We start from the raw sequence: 23,758 nt of genomic DNA, 5'->3' as shown, positions 1-23,758 counted from the left end.
GTGGCCCAAAGATCCGAATAGTTTTTTTCACCCACCGTGAGATACAAACCGTGGTCTGAGCTGAATCTGAAATGCACATCCCAGCTTTGTAAGCATTGCTGACGGGGTAATAGGATTAGTTCTGGAGACTCCTAGCACTGGGGTTTGAGTGATCTCTTGAAAATACCTGGCCATGTTACCTGTAAGCTGCCTAGTCCACTTAGGACCTTTTAAGAGGCTACTGCAGGCAGTGGCAGGTTAAAAGGCAAGGTACAAATAAAATCATTAGTGAATATGTCTAGAAACTCTGGCCTAACTTGTCTCCTGACTGACTGACTACTTGCAAATTGACATAGCCTAGTTAAGAAACTCAGAGCTCCTTTCCCTGCCTCCACCCCTTTGAATTTTCTCCCTGAAGCAACCAGTACGGTACAGCTCACCCACTTGAGCGTTGAGACTGGAAACTTACTACATAAGGTGCTGTTTAAAATTCCAGCCAGAACCAATCAAGACACTAAGCAGAATACAGGTAGTTGAATACGATGAGGTTCATCACAGTAACCCCAGGCCACTGAGTCACAGCTGGAAGAAGAGGCATCAACCATTGCAAGTCCCAGCTCAACTTCAAAAACTTACTCACAGACTCCTTGGAGCTTCACATTTAAGGTAAATACATAAAGTATACGAGTGGCACCATGTAGCCATTTTCTGCTATTACCGTAGTGGATAGAAACCTCCCATAATTAAAAACAGTCTCTCCCCTCCATGGCTCTGCCAGCGAGATACTCTCAGAAAGACTGCTGCAGGAAACAGCATCACGAAGGGCACCGGGAGAAGAGTCACGAGACCTGGGTCCCAGTCCCAGCTGAGCCACAAACTTACAGTGTGACTCCCCCTCTCTGTGCCTCAGTTTCTTCATCTGCACAATGACTGGGTTGGACTAAGTTAGGGGTTTTCTAACAAAGGGCCTACAGACAGGCCCTTTGAGTTCCCTGGACCTGTAGCAGTTTGCTAGGTAGGTGCACATGTGCATTTCTGTACAGAGGGTCCAGAGTTTTAGCCAGATTTTCACAGGAGTCAGGATTTGCAAAAGGTTAAGAACCAAAAGATCAGAATGAAGGGTCCTTTCTGCCTTAATATTCTACTTGTAACAAAGATGGCAGACTTAAACTTCATGAACCTTCAACTTCATGGAGTAGGCCAAATTTCCCAAACAGGACACAACAAGCTACTAACCGTAAAGGATAAAATGGATAAATTGGGCTCAGTAAAATTAAGCACTGCTTTTAACCACAAGACATCATTAAGAGAGTGAAACAACAAGCCCCAGGGTGGCAGATTTTTGCATTACATACATCCCACAAAAAAACCTAATTCCAGACTCTACAGGGAATTCAGTAAGAAAAGGCAAACAGCTCAACAGAAAAATAAGCAAAGACTGGAATAGGCACCTCACCAAAGAGGAGATCCAAACAAGCACGTGAACAAATGCCCAACTTTATTAGTCACCAGGAAAACGTAAATGAAAACTGCAATGTGATACCACTACTCAGCTATCGAAGTGCCTAAAACGAGAAAGACACATCATACCAAGTTTTGGCCAAGGAAGTGCTACAACAGGAACTCTGCTAAGTGGGAGTGTGATTTGGACAACTGTTTGGCAGTATCCACCTCAAACATTCACACACTTTAGATCCAGTAATTCTACCCCTAAGTTTGTATCTGACAGAAATGCATTCATATGCTCACCAAAAGACAGGTACAAAAACACGCGTGGCAGCCCTACTTGTAATAGTCCCATGGAAACAACTCAAGAAACCATCAAAAGTAGAGTGGATAAACTGCGTATATTCATCCATTGGACTGAGAATAAATGAGCTACTACTACTCCCAACACCATGACGAATCTTACTGATGATATGAAGAAAGACACAAGAGAGTACATATTTATATAAAGTTCAAATTATGGGCAAAATAGAAACATAGCATTAGAAGTTAGGATAGTAGTTACTCTTGGAGGGGTAGTGGCTGTGACCCGGCACAGTGATGGGGGGGTTCTGGAGGATGGGTACTATTCTATTTCCTCATCTGGCCACTAGGTTCATGAATGTGTTTATTTTGTGAAAATTCACCAAATGTATCATTTGTGCAGTTTTCTGTATACATGGAGATTTTCCATACTACCAGTAGATCTGGAATCTTACATTTATTTAGTCACTGACATACACTGAATGAGTATTTATTGAGCACCTACCATGTTTCTCCGAAAATAAGACCTTGCTGGACAATCAACTGTAATGCGTCTTTTGGAGCAAAAATTAATATAAGACCTGGTCTTATTTTACTATAATATAAGACTGGGTCGTGGGTAGGGTAGGGTAGGATAGGGTAGGGTAGGGTAGGGTAGGATAGGATAGGATAGGATAGGATAGGATAGGATAGGATAGGATAGAATAGAATAGAATAGAATAGAATAGAATAGAATACCAGGTCTTATATTAATTTTTTCTCCAAAAGATGCATTACAGCTGACTGTCCGGGTAGGTCTTATTTTCGGGGAAACATGGTATGTACGAGGGGTGCCAAAAAATGCACACAAGTGGACACTTTGGTCAACGTTGCTCAAGTTGTAGTTTGCCATAATCAGAAGTGTCTGGGTGCTGATGGTAACCAGTTTGAGCACCGCTTATAATTGCAGAAGTCAAACGTGACTTGTATTCATCTTTTGTTATCAGTATATATTGAGTATCACAATTTTAATAGTGTTTTCCTTTCTTAAAATGTATATACTGTACATGTTTTTGGCACGCTCTGTATATAAGACACTGAGTGAGTTGTTGGGAATACTGGTATGAACAACAGTTAGGGTCTATGGCCTCCCACAGTTTATAATCCACAGAATTCTACTTGGCATACATTAAAAGTTTACTTTTGGTTTCTTTTTCCTTTCTAAAAAAAGGATGGTGATTTAGGAAGCATGCATTTATAATGTGACTTGAAAGAAGACAGACTGCTGGGAGAGAAACTTTAAGAGCCATCATTGTTTTTGCTCCTTCCTTAATGAATAAAGATGCAACATCTCTTTAGATACATCTTCAGACAGATCTTTGCTTACCGAAAGCAGTCATGAATTCTGATTAGTATCTAGTCAGAATTTTGTTTTGGAAGCATACAGAAATCTACTTCGATATATGGCTTCTAAGGTTTTTCTTGTTGATTTCCAGCTTGCTTCACATGACCTACAGCAAAGCTACTACATGTGTGAGACTATGAATTCCCTGTGTGACCTTAAACTGATGGGTCCAATGACAGGAAAAGTCTCCAGGAAACAATGTGAGGCAGAGCTATGACTAGTTGTAAGAGGTCTCCTACCTTCCCATAATTCTGTATTTCAGATCTTTAGGAGAGAAAATCAGTAAGTACTCAACATTCTTCTAATTAATTTCTGACCACAGTTAGATATATTTACAAAGAAAATCTCTTCTGAGGCAGAAGTACAACTTACTTTCAAATTTTTCAGGTTTAAATGATAAGCATGTCACGAGAAAAAAAAAGTCTTGTCTTAGCTGTTATTATGTGTTCTTATTTAAATACCGTGTTTCCCTGAAAATAAGACCTAACCGGAAAATAAGCCCTAGCATGATTTTTCAGGATGACATCCCCTGAACATAAGCCCTAATGCGTCTTTTGGAACAAACCTTAATATAAGACTCGGTCTTATTTTCGGGGAAACACGGTATGTAGGTACCAAAAAATGGAAGAAATGTTTTCGTTATATAAGAAATCATGGGCTGGCCCAGTGGCTCAGGTGGTTAGAGCTCGTGCTCCTAACTCCCAAGGCTGCCGGTTTGATTCCAACATGGGCCAGTGGGCTCTCAACTACAAGGTTGCAGGTTCAACTCCTCGAGTCCCGCAAGGGATGGTGGGCAGCGCCCCCTGCAATTAAAATTGAACACGGCACCTTGAGCTGAGCTGCCGCTGAGCTCCCAGATGGCTCAGTTGGTTGGAGCGAGTCCTCTCAACCATAAGGTTGCCGGTTCGACTCCCGCAAGGGATGGTGGGCAGCGCCCCCTGCAACTAGCAACTGGCAACTGGACCTGGGGCTGAGCTGCGTCCTCCACAACTAAGACTGAAAGAACAACTTGAAGCTGAACAGCACCCTCCACAACTAAGATTGAAAGGACAACAACTTGACTTGGAAAAAAGTCCTGGAAGTACACACTGTTCCCCAATAAAGTCCTGTTCCCCTTCCCCAATAAAATCTTTAAAAAAAGAAAAAGAAATCAGAAGCAGAGGACAATGAATGATCCATTCTATTGTGTTTCAAGAAGGGCTGGTAAGAATCATCTGAGGCATGCCAAAATCTTTTTAGGAACCAGACTAAACCTGTCTTGTTAATTCAGTTGAATCTTTTGAAGCTAGAGAAGTAAATATGTATCTGTCCCCAGAGTTAATTCTGATTGACCAAAAAGTCAGGTGGGAGAAAATAAAGCAAGATTTCAAAAACTAAAGTCATTATGCTCACCCAAATTTCATTTCCTCCTGGAATGGCACCGCCATCTACTGCTTCCCAAGCCAGAAACCTGGGAATTATCTATGACTTTTCTTTTTCCTTTACTTCCCAAATCCCTCCAATCACCAGGACTTGGCAACCTACCTTCTAAATATGTTTCTCATCTCTTCTCTCTGCCTCTACTGCAATGGCCTGAGTTCAGGCTGCCATAATTCCTCACCTGGCTGGCTGCAACCATATCTAACCAGTTTCCCAAGCAATAGCTTTATATCCTTTTAATCTGTTCTCTATTCTCTAGCTATAGCAGTCTTTCTACAGTCCTGCTGTGGCTTCCCCCTGCCCTCAGGATAAACTCTGAATTCCTTTTCATGGCTTTTAAGGCCTTCCCTTGTCTGGCTGCTGCTTACTTCTCAGTCTAATCATTACATTTCCCCCATTTCTCTCCTAGTTCCCACACCAGAATACTCAAACAGGTCCACTTCTCTCCAATCAGATTAGAAACATAAAAGACTGTTGCTGCTCAGAATATGACAGTTTGCTTAGCTGGTCTTCTGTTACCAGTTTGAGATGTGATGCCATCTGCTGCTACTATGAAAGGAGGAGCAGGCAGGTGTTAGGAAGCCGAACAGTCTTCGCTACACCTGAGCTGGCTGGCTCCAGCTGCTGATCCCCTTCCCTGACGAGAACTCTGATATTCTGTCTATCAACAGCACAGTCTAAGAGAAGTCAACATTATTTTTTAAATGATCACATCTCAGGCTAAAGTGAAAAAAAACAAGTGTTTGGTTTTGGAAGCATTTCTGTACTCACTTCTCTAGGTATATCTGATGGTCAGGGTATTTCAAGGGAACTCACAAAAACAGAGTGAAAAGACTGCATGAGAACACACTGCTGTGTTATCCAACACAGTTGATGAGAAAGGGCAATCCTCTGAGCTGGTTATAGATGCCCGGCTTCCATCTTGTCTAGGAATAGAGTGAGATTTAGCCTAGACTCACCCAAGTTTGGGAATCATAATGGACATTCTCAGAACACCTTGCGAACTGAGTATTAGTAGCCCCATCATTTCAAAAAAGGGCTAATTAACGTACCAAGGCTACAGGGCTAGGAAATGAATAACCACAACTTCAAGCCAATGTCTTCTGACCCCAAGCTTAGCTTCTCCTTAGCTACCTGTCTGAATTGAATTGTATTTGAATATAAAAGGTATTCATTGGCTAAGGGGTTAGACTGAACATTCTCTTTTATCCCCATTCTGAGTAGGAGGTTGCAGAGAACCAGAAGGAAATGGCTACAAAGGAATAAAAACTCAACCAAATACACTGGAGATTTTTCACCCAGCAGATGATAGGCAACCTGGCAGAAAAACTAAACAGATACAACGTTGGAGATTTGAGGAGATGGACTGAGCAAAAGCCAAGGCAGAACAACAGCTACCACTGCAACAAGAAGACTTCTAAAGAACAAAGCGTGGGAGGAGGATGGAGGTTCTGCAGCTGCTGTGCAGTTAGAGGAGCGAGACACAGGCAAACCGGCCACTTAGTTCCTTTCATCGCTAGTTTACGCCAGCAGAGACCTGACTAAGGGACAAATACTATTTGAATATGACAGTGCAAAGAGCCACATTCTAAAGAGAGGTGAGGAAACTTTTAGGTAATGATACCAAAAGAAGAAAGACTAGGCAAGTGCTAGATGCTTGTATCTATTTAAGATATAATTTTCACAACCTGTTGAGGCAGGTATAATTAGCCCTATGCAATTAAAACTCAGAAAAAATAGGTAACTTGCCCAAGTCACAGTAGATCAGTTGAAATTTGAACTCTAGTCTCTGTGGCTCACAAATCCTTGCCCTTAGCCTGGGCTGCCTTTACCATAGCCCACAACTACCATAAACCAGAGAAGCTGGAGCATAAGGCAAGTAAACCTATAGAATCTGAAGGGATCTCATCGCTTCCCACAATTTCTGCAACCTCAGTGCAGGTTCCAGACATTCTGTTACTCTGACTTCCTCAATCCAATGAGGCATCTTTAGGAGGAAAGGGAAGCAAGCAGTAAACACTCAGGGGAGCCTGCTATGGGCACTCCATGGCCACAGGAAATCTGGGCTGAGTTCTGTTACCCACTGCCCTCTGCTGGCCACTGGAAAGAACGAGTGGAAAAAGGACCAAAGGTTCATTCAGGTTGAAAGGTCAAGAGATGATGGCATTTGAAAAACCTTTTATTAGAGAAAAATTCAAACTTATGAAAGAATAGTATAATATGTCTCCATGTATATTCATCTAGCTTCCACAATGTATCATCTCATGGCTAATCCTGTGTCATTTACTCCTTACCCACTACCCTCTACCATGTTTTGAAGCAAATCTCAGAATCCTGTCGTTTCATCTGTAAGTATTTTAGTATGTATTTCTACAAGAAAAGGAAGCTTTAAAAAACCCCATCACATTACCATTCTCAAAACTAAAAAAAAAAATCGCCAATAAATATAGTCATTCCTTACAGCACAGGAAGCCCCCCCGAAAAAAAGAACAAACAAAACTCCATTCAGCCTCACCCAAGATTATAGCAAGGGAGCTGCAATCGTACAAAACACAGATTAATAGCCTGAACCACCCAAGTAAACACAAGCACCTCATCTTCAGTTTTACCGGGATAAACCAGCAGGAACACCGATTAAATATCTTAATTGGAAATGCAAAGCTATGTACGCAAGTGATAAGAAAATCTTTAGCTGAGTCGATTTGGCACATGTGTTACTAACTCTTTCTTGAATTTTTGGCTGAATCTTTCCAGGAGAGCCACATAGCATCCTTGGGGCCAAATACTTGGCTGTGTATCCAGGCAGTTGGGTTGAGACGTGAAGAGGAGTTAGTTACCAGGCCAGCTCCCTGGTAATCTCAACCCAGGGATCAGAATCAGGCTAAAAGGTCACTCCCTTCGTTGTGTTCCCTCTGAGCCACTGATGCCTAGTACTTCCAATTTTTATTCACACACCTGTTTCCCTTTCTAGATTAACTTTTTCAAGGCAGGATGGTGTCTTGTGCTTACTTTGTATCCTGCGTGGCTAGCACATGAGAGACACTCACTACATGGACGGTTACATAGGAAAGACAGAACTAGAAAAGTCCATCATTTGACAATACCAAGTTTTGGAAAGAATGGGGAGAAACAAGAACTCTCGTTTACTACTAGGGGGACTATAAATTGATATAACCAGCTAGGATATCTGGCAATATCCAAAGATATGCTCAAATGCTTAAACCCATGAAACGAGAACAGGATGTTTTAAAATTTAAAAAAAAGGAATATTCAGAGAACAAAAAAAAAAGAAAACAAAAAGAGCTCCTGGAAGTTAAAAATGTAATAGAAGAAATAAAAAACGCAATAGAAGGGTTAGAAGCTAAAGTTGCGAAAATCTCCCAGAAAGCAAAACAAAAGGACAGAGAGATCAAAAATAAGAGAGAGAAGAAAGAAAACCAAAAGACTAGCCTTGGAAGTCCAATATTTGAATAAAAGGCGTTCCAGAAAGAGAAGACAGAAAACAGAAGAGTAAAAAAAGAATAAAATAAAAATTTCTTACATTCTGAGTTTCCAAATGGAAAGAGCAATGAGTACCTAGTATAACAGATAAAAACAGACTCACATCAAAACACATCACTGAGAAATTTCAGATTTAACAGGCTCCCAGAAAGAACATACACAAAGGATTAAGAATTAAGAATGACCTTGGATTTTTGATAGCAATCCTTGAAGTGAGAAGATAGTTGGAGCCATGATATCAAAATTCTAAAGGAAAATCATTTCCAATGTATCTGCAGCCTAAGTCTCAATGATGTGTGAGTGGAAACTAAAGATATGTTTAGACATACATAGTCTCCAAATTTGCCTCCCATGTACTCTTTCTCAGAAAATTACTGCACGGTGTGCATCACTAAAACTAGAGCGTGCACCATGAAGACAAAAGACACAAGATACCGGAAAGCAGATCCCGCGCATACTCCTCAGACAGGTGAAGACAATACCGTGGGAAAGGAAGTTGTGCAGAGAAGGAAAAGTACATTAAGTGGCTCACCTCCGAATCTCATTAACATGGTCATACAATGAATGTAAACTCTGGAGACTGACCTTACCAAAGCTACAGTACAACTATATGAGGCCAGAGAGAAGAGAGGGTTCAGTGTGCGTGGTGAGGGTGTGAGGAAGAGTTCAATTCTAATCTACCATAGTGAGAAGTCAACAGCTAATGCCTAAAATTGAAAAAGCAGCAGCAATGTAAGCTTGTTATGTAGAGAACTGGCAGTGAAAACAAAAATAACCCACTGCAAGTTGGAAGCAGTTGTCTCTGGAGAGGGAAAGTTGGGAGAAGAGCAAGGTACTACTGTTTCTGCAACGATATGCATGTGTAACTTTCATTAATAAGAAACATGAAGGAAACACCTGCACACAAGGAGTTACTCAGAAACCTTAGAGGGACAGTAAAGCCTTCCAACAGTACCTCACCTAGTCTGACTTTTTTAGATGACCAGATTTCAGTGCTGTCTGCCTGTCTGTATGTTATTGCAGTGTCCTAGTTTATGACCATCAAAATTCAGCATTTCACAAGTACTTTTAGGATACAGACAAAGCTTTACATTTTAACCAGGGGCACTGAGGCCACCCGATCCTGCAGCTTCATTAAGTATGGATTTTCTAAAGTTCTTACCAGCAGTGAAAATGCCTTTGGTGCTCTGTCTTATACTAGAAGGTCTCACGATTGCTGAAAGCCCTGTGAGAAAAAAACCAACAAGGATGCCAAAAAAGCCAGATGTTAGTCATCTCAACACTTTTTAAAACCTGAAACTAAATATTCTTTCTAGTTATCCAATAAAACCGGCAAATCTATTTCTGTCCTGGTGTCATAGAGTGACAGTGAAAAGGGTATCAGGATTGAGGGCCAGGAGACTGGAACTGCCAGCCATGTCACCCACCAGCTATGTGAGCACAGGCAAAATGACTGACCCCTCTGGGCCTGGGTCTCCTCACCTTAAAATGGGATGGGTTAAGTGACCCTCAAAGGTCACTTTAGTACTTTAAATCTACTGAACACTGCTAGCTCTCAATTCCAAGATGTAAAAAGATTAAAAAAAAAAAAGTTTCTGCCCAGGGGTAAAATTTTCATTATGAAAACACATCTAGAGAGACGCCTCCTCAGTGAGAAGCAGCAGTCCAGTCCCTTGGGCTCAGCAGAGATCACAGCATGACCAGCATCACGTTAAAATGAAAAAACAAGAAACAAATGATATGCCTCCATATTTATCTTCCGAATAGGTACCCAGTGATCTTAAACATGCCCTGACAACCTGGTGCAGGTCCCTGAGAGAGTGCGTGGAGCCCGCCGACTGCAGCTAATGTTCAATATTGTCACTGTGAATCTCATCTAGCACAGTGGTTTGCACCATGAAGTAAGTTCTTACTCAGTGAAAGAGGAGAATGCACTCATCCGAGGGAGGGAGTCATTTTCAATTTCCTAATTCTTTCTTTACTGACTGACCTCATAAATTACCTTTAACATGTTATCTCTGAAGATAAGGTTCAGAGTTTTTGGTAAACACTAGGGAGGCCCTGGGGATAATGTGGGGAACATGGGCCACGTCAGAGGGAACCTGCTGAAGACAGTGAGACACACTGAATGGGAGTTGGCTGAGGAAAGCTGTGTTCTTGGCGTTACAAAAGGATTAAAATGTCACCAGTCTCCTTCCTTCTCAGACCACCATGAAGAACACAGACATGTCTTTGAAATAACTTCTAGAAGTCATGCACTTGGGACCAAAAGAAACATTATTTCTCCCCCTTGACAGTGATTTAGGATCCAGGAATCTGAAAATAGAAGTACTGTAACCTCTCTACTTCAAACAAATGAAAATTTAGATTTGGAAAACCCCCAGATGGTTAGTGCTTTTTTCTTCCTAGAAGCAATCTCTCTCTTGATCTCTCTAGGTAAGAAAGAATAAAGACTGTGTCTCAGTCACACAGTTTGTTTTTACCCATGGCCAGCACTTGCTCAACGTCAAATCCATAAACATACCTAGTCATCAAATCCATAAACATACCTAGTCGCACCACATCTGCACAATCAGGGTCATGAGCAAGTTGTAATAAAGTTTCTTCCACATCTCTGTTTTTCCCAGGAGGGTCCATAATATGATTTATTTGTTGCTGTAAGGTTTTGGGCAATGTCATCAGCTGAGTAAATTGTCCTTCTGGGCTTTTATCTATCTAAGGAAAAAAAAAAGATGATGTTTATGGGAAGTACTTTGACCTCTATACATATTCAAAGACACATGGCTTCTTTTTAAAGTCACACAAACATATATGAACCCCATACCCTAGACTAGGCAGCATGTTAAGGAGACATTCTCATTTCTGAAACTGAAGGCATAAGTGTTCAAGATTTTAAGCTCCTTCAAAACAGCCAATTCTTTGCCTATAATATTCCATTTCTAGAAGAGAAAAGCATAGAATTTTTTTTTAAGGATCAATTTCTGACTCCCAGTTTTAAAATGTCTATTTGTCTTAAATGCAGCAATTAAAAGGAAGTGAGGCTGCAGCTAACATCCATTGAAGCCCCAGCAAATTCAGGCTCTCAAATTACCTCTTCCATTTTAAACACAGGGACACAGGGTAACAAAGCCAGGATCATGCAGCCAACCAGAGAGAGTGGGATCTAAATTTGTGTCTCTTGACTTTAGGGTTTTTTACATACCATGCTGTATTTCATAAACTGTAGGAATAAAGTGATGACAAAAACTAATCTTATTCACTTTTAATCTCCTGGCACATAGTAGGTACTCAAAAAACACGGGTTAAATAAGGGAATGAATAACAGCATCAATAAAACTTAGTTGTCATTATTTCTTAAATAGGAGTTGAAGTTACACCAGTGGTTTTTGTTTCCAATGTATTCTAAAATACATGAAATTGAAAGATAAATATAGAAATATTACATAAAACTATGCATCAGACTTTACTTGGAAACCTTTGAATCAAAAGTTGGCCACAGAGCTGTGGCCACACCTAGCTTGCCTAACTCCCAGTCTAATATACTTTACCTCATGGATCTAAATTTTTACAAAATCATGTAAACACTGAATGCCTGCCAAGTTGAGAACCAGTACCACTGCTCTCAACAGCTCATTACATTATTTTCCAAGTAAGAATCTTTTCTGCATTCTTTTAACAAATGCTTAGGTTTTAACTTTAACAGAACACTGAAAAAAATATCACACAAATAAATGTACTAAATTTTAGATTCAGATTTTCCAGATATGACCAACTTTCTTAATAATTAGAATTTACTTATTCTACTACCTTTTTTCATTCAACAAATATTTATGGAGTATATGCCAATGTCTGAATTTTCTAGTTTTATCTACAAAATCTATGCAAAGAATTACCGATGCAAAGAAGAAGAAAATGCTATTATTCAGTGGCTCCAGTAATGGTGAAGGGTTTTTTTAACCTAAATATTTTATATTTGCTATTCAGATGGTTCTAAATTCATAGGCTTCGACCTCTACTCAGCTTTGGCTAGATAAGTGACAAAGAAAAAGTGGGTATTTCTGCAAAATATGCTAGAAATGATATTTATGGACTCATATTTTGGGGCCAAGTATTGAGATTGGTCAAAAGGACCTCATATTACTGTAAGGCTTTAACTATGAAATTTCCAGGAATTTTAGAGATGTCAAAATGGCTTGAGTACTATGAGGAATTAGAAAATAGTATTTGACACTGCTTTCTCTTGAGGAAAAGAATGCACTGGAATTTTTGCTTGAAAGCATGTGTTTAAAGACAAAATATTAGGTGACAGGTCAAATAAACTGTTAATTCTAATCCTCCTTACTCTTTAAATCTTCATGTGTTAATGACATGAAAGTGAAAGCATTCGGTTCAACAGTGAGAGTCAAATTGCATTTCAAAAACAGATATGGAAAGGACCACATATTGTATGATTCTATTTATTAGGTTGGTGCACAAGTAATTGCGGTTTTTGTAATTATTTTTAATCTTTTAAACCACAATTACTTTTCTTTTAAAATTTTTATTGGGGAATATTGGGGCACAGTGTGTTTTTCCAGGACCCATCAGCTCCAAGTCAAGTTGTTTTCAGTCTAATTGTGGAGGGCGTAGCTCAGCTCCAAGTCAAGTCGTTTTCAATCTAGTTTTAGAGGACACTGCTCACTGGCCCATGTGGGAATCGAACCAGTGACCTGGGTGTTACGAGCGCTGCACTCTAACCAACTGAGCCAACCAGCCGCCCAAAACCACAATTACTTTTGCACCAATCTAATATATGAAGTGTCCAGGATAGGCAAATCCGTAGAGACAGAAAGTAAATTAGTGGTTGCCTGAGGGGAGGAGAAGGTAGGGACTGCTAATAGGGATGAGGTTTCCTTTTGAAGTGATAGGAATTTTCTAAAGTTAGATTGTGGTGATGGTTGCACAACTCTGCGACTATACTAAAAATCACTGAATTTTATGGTATGTGAATATATGTCAATAGAGCTGATGATTCTGAAGAAGTAAGTACAGTCACACGATAGTGGGTGCTGTGCTGCGCCTCCCAGGTGCTGGCTTTGGGGCCAAGGTGCTCATTTCCCTAGCTGCTGGGACTGCCTCAGAGGCCCATCCAGAACTCCTCAGCTGAAGTGAGCTGCCTGTACCCCTGACTGAAAAATGCAGGAATACAAAGGCCTGCCTGGCCTCTGCTCCACGATGGGAAAACTAGGAAGGGCCATCTCGCTCCATGGTACCACCACGGGATGAGATGAGGTCTTTGTTTCAAATCTGCCCAATTCTGACCTTCACAACTGGTACCAGGAAAGTTCCTACAAAGCACACTTTAACATGGGGTTGTCATTTTGGAGCCATCTTAGTGTAGTAGGCCAAGTGGAAGCCTTTTAAGTTGCCATTTTCACCCCCTGGCTAAAAGACTAATTAAAAAATAAAAATACATTCGGGAGGAATGGCAGAGATTAGTGTCACCTGTAGACCTAAGGGATGCAGGGGTGTGATGTTTAATTTACTGTGTCAACTTGGCTAGGCTATCGTGCCCAGTAATGCATCAACTGGCTAAGCTATAGTGCCCTGTTGCTTGATTAAACATTAGCCTAGATATTACTGTGAAGGTATTTTTTAGATGTAATTAACATTTAAGTCAGTAAAGCTGATTACCCTCCATAGTGTGGGTGGGCCTCATATAATCAGTTGAAGGTCTTAAGAAAAAAGACTAAAGTCTCCAGAGGAAGAAGGAATTCTGCCTCCAGATTGCCCTCAGACTCAAGACTACAACATACTCCTCCCTGGGTCTCCTGCTTACCAGTTTGCCCTGAAAATTTCAAACTTGCCAACCCCCAAAATCCTGTGAGCTAATTCCTTAAAATCAATCAATCAATCAATCAATCAATCAATCAATCAATCTCTCCCCCTCCCCCTCCCATTCCTATTGGGTCTGTTTCTCTGGAGAGCCCTGACTAATACAAAGGTTGAGAGTCTGTATCATAGCTCCCGGGCCCTCACAACACCCAAATGGATTCTGTAGACAACAGTAGACTGCAGACTGCAGTAGACCACCACAAACTCAACCAAGTAGAAGCCCCTATTGCATCTGCTGTGCCAGGGATGGTACACCTGCTAGAGCAGATCAATAGAATTGCAGGTATCTGGATAGGGCCACAGACCTGGCAAGTGCATTCTTTTCCATTCCCATTAAGAAAGAGAATCAGAAGCAGCTCATAGTCATATGGGACAGACAAAGGTATACCTATGGTTTGCCTCAGGGCTATGTTAACTCTCTCATCCTCTGTCTTAAGATTTGCAAAGGAAGCCAGACTACTTGGACATTCTGTACAATCTCATGCTGGCCCACTACATCAGTGAAATGTTGCTACTGTCACCTGCTGAGCAATAGGGGCAAGTACATTGGAGGCCTTGGTAGCTATGCGCACTCCAGAGGGTAGAAGAGTAACTCTATGAAGTTTCAGGGCTATTACAGCAGTGACGTTTTTAGGGGTCAAGTGGCCTGGAGCATGCTGGGATGTCCTCTCGAAAGTAAAGGTCAATTTATTGCATCTTGCACCTCTCACCACTTAGAAAGAAGCACAATGCCTGGTAGGCCTCCTCAGGTTCTGGAAGCAGCATATTCCACTTGGGAATAATGCTCAGACCCATTTACCACGTGATTTAAAAAGATGCCAGGTTTGCGAGGGGCCCAGACCAGATAAGAGCTCTGCAACAGCCCAAGCAGCAGTGTAAACAGCTCTGCCACGTGGGCCACACGCCTTGTACACTCCACGGTACTGAGGTAACTTCAGTGTGAAAAGCAGACATGGGAAGCTTATGGTGGGCTCCAAGTAGGACACTGACAAGGTTGACTGCTAGGGTTCTGGAGCAAGGCCATGCCATCTACAGGGAAGAACCACACACCAGGTGAAATCAGCTCCCAGATACCAGACCCTGATAGAGATGGGGCTTCTAATTGTGCGACATCAAACGGCCATGCATCAACAACTGCCCGTCATGAGCTGGGATCTGTCAGATTCCCCAAGTCATAAAGGCAGGCAGGCTCAACAGTGATCCGCTGTAAGACGGAAGAGGTACACTAGCATTAGAAGGGGCAAGGCCAGAGGGCACAAGCAAGCTGCACAAGCAGGAAACCCAGACCCCGTCACATCCACTGTGCTATTACATCATCGCATACTGTTCTGCTTCCCCATTGGCTCACACATATGGCCACATGGAGGCTCCCTCGTGACTGGCTTTTGAAGAAGATAAAGGACGGACTTGCTTCATAGATGATTTGGCTTAGTACAGTACGTACAACCTGAAAATGATGCACTATAGCCTCACTCGGGGATAGCCTTGAAAGACATCAATGAGGGGAAATCCTCCCAATGAGTCTGCTTCAGACGATATACCTGGTCATGCACTTTACATGGGAAAAGTGGCCCAAAGTAAGAATATTCAGACTCAAGGGGAGTGAAGAATGGTTCTTTGGTTAGTTAGGAGCCTGAAAGAAAAAAGGCTGGAAGACTGAAGACAAAGAATTTGGGGGAAGAGGCCTCTGGATGGACCTATGGGAGTAGGCACGAAGTATGAAGATCTTTGTGTTGTATGATAAGTCCATAAGAGCAACAGAAGCAGCAACCACCACCAAAAATAACAATCTAGCCAGTTGATTCAACAGCCGCTGTCATCTCAGTATTGGTACAATGGCTCGTAGAAGGGGCAGGCTTGGTGGCGTGGACAGAGGCTCTGCTTAGGCCCAGTATCATGGGCTCTACTCACCACGGCTGACTCCGCTACTGCTGCTGCTGAGTCTATCCTGACAGTAACAAGGCCAGCGCTACGATCCTGACACAGGATCATCTCTTGAGACTCACCAGCCACTTGGTGGGCAGTTGACTACATTGGACCCTTTCTACCTGGGAAGGGGCAGCAATTCATCTTGACTGGAAGTGACACATGTTCCGAGCAAGAGTCTGCCTTTCCTGCCCACAGGACCTCACCAGTACCACTGCCGAGGGCTTATGGAATGTTTCGTTGTGTGACATGGTTGTACCATGCAACCTCACTGAGGGAATCCACTTTAGAGCAAAAGAGGCACAGGTGTGCAGAAATGGGCACAACAGCGTGACTCCACTGTTCCTACCACGTACTGCACCAAAGCTGCCAGCCTGGGGGAGCAGTTCTCAAGACGGGGGCCCCCAAAACAAAGAATTATCCAGCTGAAGATGCCAACAGTGTCACTGTTAAAAAACCCAATGATAGAACACTGAAGAACAGCTGAGGCACCGACCTCTGGGAGGAGGGTCTGAGCCACCTCATCTAGACCAGCAGCAATGCTGGGTGACGGTGAGGGGACTTTAGAAAGGGAACTAGAGGAGGAGGAAGATGGGGATCAGTTGCCACCGCAAGACCAGATGTAGTGCTGGAACTGCAGCTCGGCCTACTAATCTTATCCTTGTAAGTTTCCCCAGGATGAGAAACCACTCAGAACCCACACCATGCAGGCTTTCACAGGCTACAGTGAGGAATTTGGATAAGTTTACCTTCATCGTTAAAGGAAATGTCTTGCCCTTTCCCATGCTCAGTTTCTAGAACGTTGGCAGCTAGGCACATTCTTCTTCTCTATCCTCTAACCAGAGAGCAGATGATGTCTCTCTGGAGAAAGTCTACACATACTGGCAATCGGGGTCCTCCAATAAAATAGCTAAGTCCTTGCCCCTTAATCCTATGGTGACCCTCACCAGCTGACAAGCCCTGTCATTCACAAAGAACTTCTAGTCTGCAGTTTTAAAAAATGTACTGCTCTTTAAAAACAGGCCACGAAGAACATCCAAGCATTTGAGGAAAGCCTCTAACATTACAGATGAGAATGAATCAACTGAAAAAGGAGCAAAGAGAAACAGACGATGTAAGAGAAAGAAAAAAATTCAAAAATCATAGTAAAAATCTTTAAAGAGATAAGAAAAGATAATGTATTCATAAAACAGAATAGAATGTGACAAAAAAGAAAATTCAGAGAAAATTAAAATACCAGCCAGGCGGCGAACCGGGAGACGGAATATCTAGCAACTGGTGCAGCATGGCCAAGCCTTGCAGGGTCACAGGGAAGCCGGCAAACAGGTGGAGGTCTCCTGGCAAAATCTCTTCCAGGAGGCTGAGGAATTCCTCCACAGAGTCTTGCCACAGAGTCATACACCTGAATCAGCTCTCACGAGAGGACTCCCTCAACGTGGTTGACCTGACCTCTCCCAGGCCCCACTGGACAGACATCCCCACTCCAGACACCACCACCCAAGAATGATGAGATGGAAACAGATAAGCAAGAGAAGAAGTCCCTAAATACAGCCTTCTTCCTGGGAATGAGAAGGTCCTGGCCCTGCTTGCCCGAGGTAAGCCAGAAGTCTGGATTCTCAAAGGAAAATGCATTCTGGTGATGACAGGGATCCAGCACCTGATCCCCACGATTGAGGGTGGACGTGACTTTGTGGTGGCAATCCAGGAGACGGTGCTGGAGAGACTCAAGGCAGTCAGGACCAAAGGAGAAGCCATGCAGACAACCATTTCCAAGCACTTGTCAGAACGCGGGGAGGCTGTGGCCAAGCCTCTAAGGAGACCCATGTAATGGGTTACCGAGTGCATGAGCAAGATGAGGCGGCCCCTGGGCAGCTCAGGGCCATGGTGTTGGACCTGAGGGCCTTCTGTGCTGAGCTTTATCCTGTCATCATCAGCAGCAACCTGCAGAAAACTGTCAACCCAAAGGGTGAAGAGAAGCTATCTATGTACTGAGCCCAGGGCTAAAAGGGAAATAAATGACCTATACTATGTGTGGAAAAAAATTAATCAATGGAAGTGTCAGAAGATCAATTTTAAAAATTATTCTTGAAAGCAGAAAAAAGAAACCCCCCAAAAAAAAGAAAAAAAAAAAAAAAAATCAAACCAGGAGGTCAACAACCAACTAGCAGGGATTTCAGAAAAAACAAACTAAGAAAGTGGATATGAAGAAATTATTGCAGAAATAATAAAAGAAAATTTCTTAGAATTGAAGGTCATTAATTTCCAGACCAAAAAGGCTCATGAAGTGCCAGAATAATGAACGAAAAATAAACATATACAATGACAAAGGCAAATCATCACGTAAGGATTCTGGGAAAAGGAGAAGATCTTAAACTCTGTCAGAGAGATAAAAAGTTCACATCCAAAGGATAAGAACCTGAATGTCATTGGACTTTTTAATGCAACACTAGAAACTAGAAGAAATGAAGCTATGACTTTAAAATTCTAAGAGAAAATTATTTCCAGCCTAGCACTTGATATCTAGCCCAAAATATCTATTAGTGCAAGGGTAGAATTTTCAGGTGTACATGGTCTTAAAATATCTACCTCCCTCACTACTTATGTTAGGAAGGTATACTTCATTGAAATTAAAGTGTAACCATGAAAGAAGAAGGTGAAAGATCCAGAAAATAAAACCTAGTAAAAGAGAGAGGTAAAAAAATTCTCAGGCTGATAATGAAAAGAAGGAGAATGACTGTGTAGCAAGCCTACAAAACAACCAGTCCAGAAAGGAATGGGAGACACAGGGCTCCATGAAGAATGTCTCCAAAAAAAACAAGAAACAGAAAATACCTGATGTGTTTGTCGATAATGGGAAAAGTTTCACAGAATTGTTAAGAGAATATGAGGATGAACTAGTGACACAAGTATGAAGAAAACCCAGCAAGTGAAAAAAAATGAGACAATTATTAACTCCAAGAAAACCAAAATTGTATAGGAAAAGAAATTTCATAGTAGTATATCTCAGCAATGAAGAAAAAGTAAGTTGTCATAATAAAGTAAATACTGAATATTAACTTAACCAAAAATTAGGAAATAACTATACTGTATGTGGAGCAAGAAGGAGTTAGGAGGAAGGGGTGAGTGTGTGTGTGTGTGTGTGTTGATGAGGGTGGCATAAGTAAAATATCTTCATCATCTTTCACAGGCAGATGACAAAAATAAAGTATGAAATTGAAAGAAATCAAGAAATGACAGTCAAGTCACATTATTTAGAATTATGGAGGCAAACATCCGAAGAATCAGCTAATGAGATGAGAGCAGTTGCCTCTAGGAAGTCGCACTGAGCTATAGGAAGGTGTATAGCAGGGAACTGCTACATTTTGTTACAAACCTTGAGATACCATTTGGTTTTTAAACCATGTGCAGACTTACTTTCAGAAAAGTGAAAATTAAAAACAAAAACCTCAATTTGAAGCAAACCCGGCAAAATCTGCTCAATGGAGTGGTGGGTATCCTGGGCACTTCATATTACTTTTCATTCTTTCCTATGTTTAAAATAATTCCTATTTTTTAAAGTTCCCTTTCAGTTCTACAAATTCCATTAATGTTTATTCAATATATTAGTTTCCCCTATCATTTGGAAGAAGAAGAGCGTAAAAAAAGTAACATATGGGGGTGCCCAGATGGCTCAGTTGGTTAGAGGACTGAGCTCTTAACAACAAGGTTGCCAGTTCAATTCCCACATGGGATGGTGGGCTGTGCCCCCTGCAACTAAAGATTGAAAACGGCGACTGGACTTGGAGCTGAGCTGCACCCTCCACAACTAGACTGAAGGACGACGACTTGGAGCTGATGGGCCCTGGAGAAACACACTGTTCCCCAATATTCCCCAATAAAAAAAAGAAAAAAAAAAAGTAACACACAGTATTCTTTACACTAAAGATAAAAAACTGTGGTTTCTATAGCTTAAAAAAATATTACATCCAAATTATTTTATTCCAAGGAAAAGTTCTTTAATACTTACTTTTCAAATTCTTAATATTATTTTAAAAAGTTCCTTGAAAGGTTTTATTTGATGCATCAAAAGGAGAGTTCCAAGACATAATAAACATAACAAGTGGGGGGAGAAAGCTTCAGAATAATATGAGTCCATTTATGTAAAATAAAAGCAAACAAAAAAAGACCAAAGTGCTTCATCCGTGTGCATGCAAAAGGACCTGGAAGAATAAATGCCAAACTGTCAGAAAGGTTCCCTCTGGGGAGGCAAATGGGATTGGGGGTGGAGAGAAGGTAATCTGAGAGTTTATTTTCACTTGTTTTTGATTGGTAATTAATATGCATAGTAAGAACTTCAAATGGCAAAAGAGATATACATGGAGAAGACAGCCGGGCTCCTGTCAGTCAGTCCCTGGTTCCCCTCCAAAGGTGGCCTCTTACTACTAGTCTCTTGTGTTACCTTTTAGCATTATTCCAATTATAAAGAAGAACATGTTTACATATAAAACTTACTTTTAAAATTATAAATGTTACCACACTAGTCATACTGATTTAACCCTTACTTTTACCCTTAAAATAGCACCTGCCTTAGAAACAACAGAAGTTATTTTCCACATAGAGTTACCTCCAGTCTGCCTTGCTGGATTTTATACACCACTTGGGGATTCTCCTGTAGTATGTTGCCATAGAGCTCACGAAAGTGGACTATGTTGGGCTTTACAATATTCAACACTTTTGTCTTATCCTCTCCAACCACCATCCGAAAGTCGCCTGGTTAAAACAAACGGAAACACAAATTTTCCATTGATAATCCACAATCTGAAGTCCTGCGAGCTGCAGCCCCACGTGGATCCTGCACTAGTTCAAGATGGCAGCATCCCTCGTTCAAAACATTTTCTTTCCTTCCTCAAAACTGTGAACACATTACCCAAGGAAGGCAGACACTTGTTTGGGGAAAAAGAGAGCCTTTCAGATCATAAAGCCCTTTATGACAGTTAAAATACAGCTACCTAAGTGCAAAAGGTAATCATCATTGAGAAGCTAATTTGTTTTCACTTTTCCAATGCAGAATCTTCTGTACTTACAAACTTTCATCTTGTGAACGAAACTCTGCCTGTGACCAAGCAAGGAGATGGGAGTTGTGTGTGTCACCTTAGCTGTGTCCTTCCTGCTACTACTCAGCTTAGACCTATCTGCCATGTTTGCATGAGGGCGTTTGAGGTGCATTATGAATATAAACAACCTTATTATATCTGATAAGGGCAAGAGCAGTGAGTGTTAAAAGTCCTAATATCTCATTTACATTTAAGATGAACTTGAAAGCAGATCTAATTTTCAAAATTGTAAGTGGTGAGAAATGGGGATGAGTTGAGATGCAAAATAAATAATTCTGAAGGACAAAGAGCAACTTTTGAAACAAATTTAACATGCCCTGCCCTGCTTATGCCATTGACAATTATCTACCTGCAAGATATGGGGGAAAAAGTGATAAAATGGGAAAACTTGAGTGAATGCCTATTGGGTTAATGTTAATTCAAAATGGGCTGGGCACATGTGAGCACCTCCCAGGACAAGCTTGGGGCAAGCAATGTGGCTGAATCCTTTGTTGGACAGAAAATCGTCTAGGGGAGCAGTGTGGTGGCACATGCAGGCAAGATAACCTGGCTGCTGAGGAATCCGATGGGACGAGGTGACAATATAATTTATCAGCCAAACAAGGTCACTTTTGAGAGTGAAGGGGGCACTATGAATAATTACACCAGGACAAGTACAAACTAGGGAAACCAGGACACGTGGTTACCCTTGATTTCTTTTCTCATGGGGGGTGGGGGCGCAAACTGTTAGTTTGTCTCAGAAAAAAATAAAAAGATACCCAAGAGTATGTACTTCAATAAGGAATAAAATACGCTGGGTTTTTAGCTTCCAAGGATCACCTTTTGCTACACTTTGGTGGACAGCAGCTGGGGACTGAAAGCTCCAGGGAAAGACACTTACAAATAGCTTCTAGAACTCAACCTTTGTGACATGAGATCTGACTGTTTAGGGCAATGAGCAGAAATGAGTTCAGGTCATACCAAGCTGTCCAAATATGAATGAATTTATTTTTCACTATTGATTTAAAGGGAAAGAGAGTTACACTCTGGGATGTCTGCTAGTGAGGGTATACAGAAATCGGTCTTTTCACATAATGCTATTGACATCATGAACAGCTAAAATCCTTCTGGAAAACAGTGAATGAAGAAACCCCATCTCTGGAGAGTGAGCCTAAAGAAATAAATCCAAACAGAGGTTAAGCGGACATGTTTACTGAGCATCTGGTACTGCAAGGCACTGTTCCAAGTGCTTTGCTGGGTTACCTCACTTAACCCACACAGCCATCCTCTCAGATAGATACTATTTTAACCCCATTTAGCATCAGGGGAACAAAGACACAGAGATGAAGTAACCTGCATACAACAACTCTTCACGTAAGTACTATTTATAACACTGAACTGGAAGCAATCCAAGTGTTCAACAGGGGCATGGATAGGCTCTAATGGTACACCCACACCCTACCACAGAACAGTGTGCAGTAATCACACACAGCGGGATGGAAAATGATCATATAACAATGGGCAGTAAGAAACTGGGATACAAAAGTACAAGAAAACAACTTTATTAAAAAAACAACAGGAAAAACAAGACAAAGGGACTATACGAAAATGGTTGTTTTTGCTCTAATAAAACAATCTTCTGTGTGTGTGTGTGTGTACTTTACATTTGCTATCTCATTTATTCCTGGCAAAGCCTCATGAAGAAGGTACTAATTATTCCCGATTTTACATATGAGACTGAGGTGCAAAGGTAACTTGCCCAAGGTCCAGCAGCCTCTCAGTGTCAGGGTAGTGACATTTGTGGTGACTAGTTTTACTCTATGATTTTCCTCCATTTCCCTCACTTCTGTCACGTGGGCATATCACTTCTAGCATTTTAAAATACATTCACAGGACGCAGAGATGTGATGACTTGGCAAACGTAAGTGGCGAGACAGCTGGATTAAAACTGTGCAAATCCTTATGCTTTTATTTAGAGCCTATGAATGGATTTTATTAATCTTTAAAAGGATGAACTGTCATCAAACTCTGACTCTAACATGGCCAGCCCTGGAATGAAAGATCAGTTTGTATCACTGTTGAGTTCTAAACATTTGCGTCATTTCTTCTTTCTGTGCATTCAACAAACAAAAAGTTCTTATACTTTAGATAGCAACATTCTGAGAGAGGGACTGTATGTTACCAAAATGTAAAAGCAAACTAATCCCAATCTTCCCCAAAGAGTAACTGCACGCCATGATTGTAGGACCTAGAATACCATGGACCCTCTGAGAGCAAGGCCTGGGCCTTACTCATCTCTGTCTCCCTAGCTCCTCTGTACTGCCTGGTACACAGAAGGCACATCCAGACGTGTAAGTAAATATATGCTGAATTGAATTTCTCCAACTGCTGTGTAGCAGAACTAGCTTAGCCACAGGAAACAGCAAGCAAATGGGCTTATTACCCATTCCTTCAGAACAGAATAAATAAAATCGTGGGCCCAGCATGAATGAATCAGCATCTGATCATAAGGATTAATTTTTCTTACTCCAGAGATGTTTGCAACAAAACACAAGGATTGAGAAAAACTGCTGACTTTTATTTTATGCCTCGAATGATGGGTTTAACTCAACTGCGCAAGCCGAAAACTGCCAATCTAATATAATGGGTAATCAAAAGGATTAATTTCTCTTTGACTCTGAAATGAGACAAACTCAGAGGCTTATAAACCACCTGTACTGGCCTGCTCTGTGATCCTGGCATGCCACCAGTGGTCAGGGACTTCACTATGCATGTCGGGAGCTGAGGGGCTGCGAAGCGCAGTGGAAAGAAAGGCTGTGAGTTTCAAGGCCAGCAGTGTCCCAGGGTGACTGGA

General features: G+C 41.4%; 1 protein-coding gene and 1 pseudogene across 5 annotated transcripts in view; one reads left to right on the top strand and one right to left on the bottom strand.

The window, feature by feature from the left end:
• The window catches only part of TAMM41 (TAM41 mitochondrial translocator assembly and maintenance homolog), a 50,948-nt gene that overhangs the window by 5,216 nt on the left and 21,974 nt on the right, over positions 1 to 23,758 (bottom strand). For 4 of the 5 annotated variants that reach the window (XM_074312979.1, XM_019732686.2, XM_019732683.2 and 1 more), the window contains 3 exons: positions 20,436 to 20,581; positions 10,582 to 10,747; positions 9,195 to 9,257 (listed from right to left, as the gene is read on the bottom strand). In XM_074312979.1, coding sequence (XP_074169080.1) covers positions 9,195 to 9,257; positions 10,582 to 10,747; positions 20,436 to 20,581 — 375 coding nt within the window. The remainder of the gene's footprint in view (positions 1 to 9,194; positions 9,258 to 10,581; positions 10,748 to 20,435; positions 20,582 to 23,758) is intronic. The other variant, XM_074312980.1, reaches the window with a different exon arrangement.
• LOC141567191 (proteasome activator complex subunit 2 pseudogene) lies at positions 16,424 to 17,869 on the top strand (annotated as a pseudogene).

Source organism: Rhinolophus sinicus, linkage group LG10, assembly GCF_036562045.2.
Source record: "Rhinolophus sinicus isolate RSC01 linkage group LG10, ASM3656204v1, whole genome shotgun sequence".
Lineage (NCBI taxonomy): Eukaryota > Metazoa > Chordata > Mammalia > Chiroptera > Rhinolophidae > Rhinolophus > Rhinolophus sinicus.
This window is presented reverse-complemented; position numbering and strand designations above follow the sequence as displayed.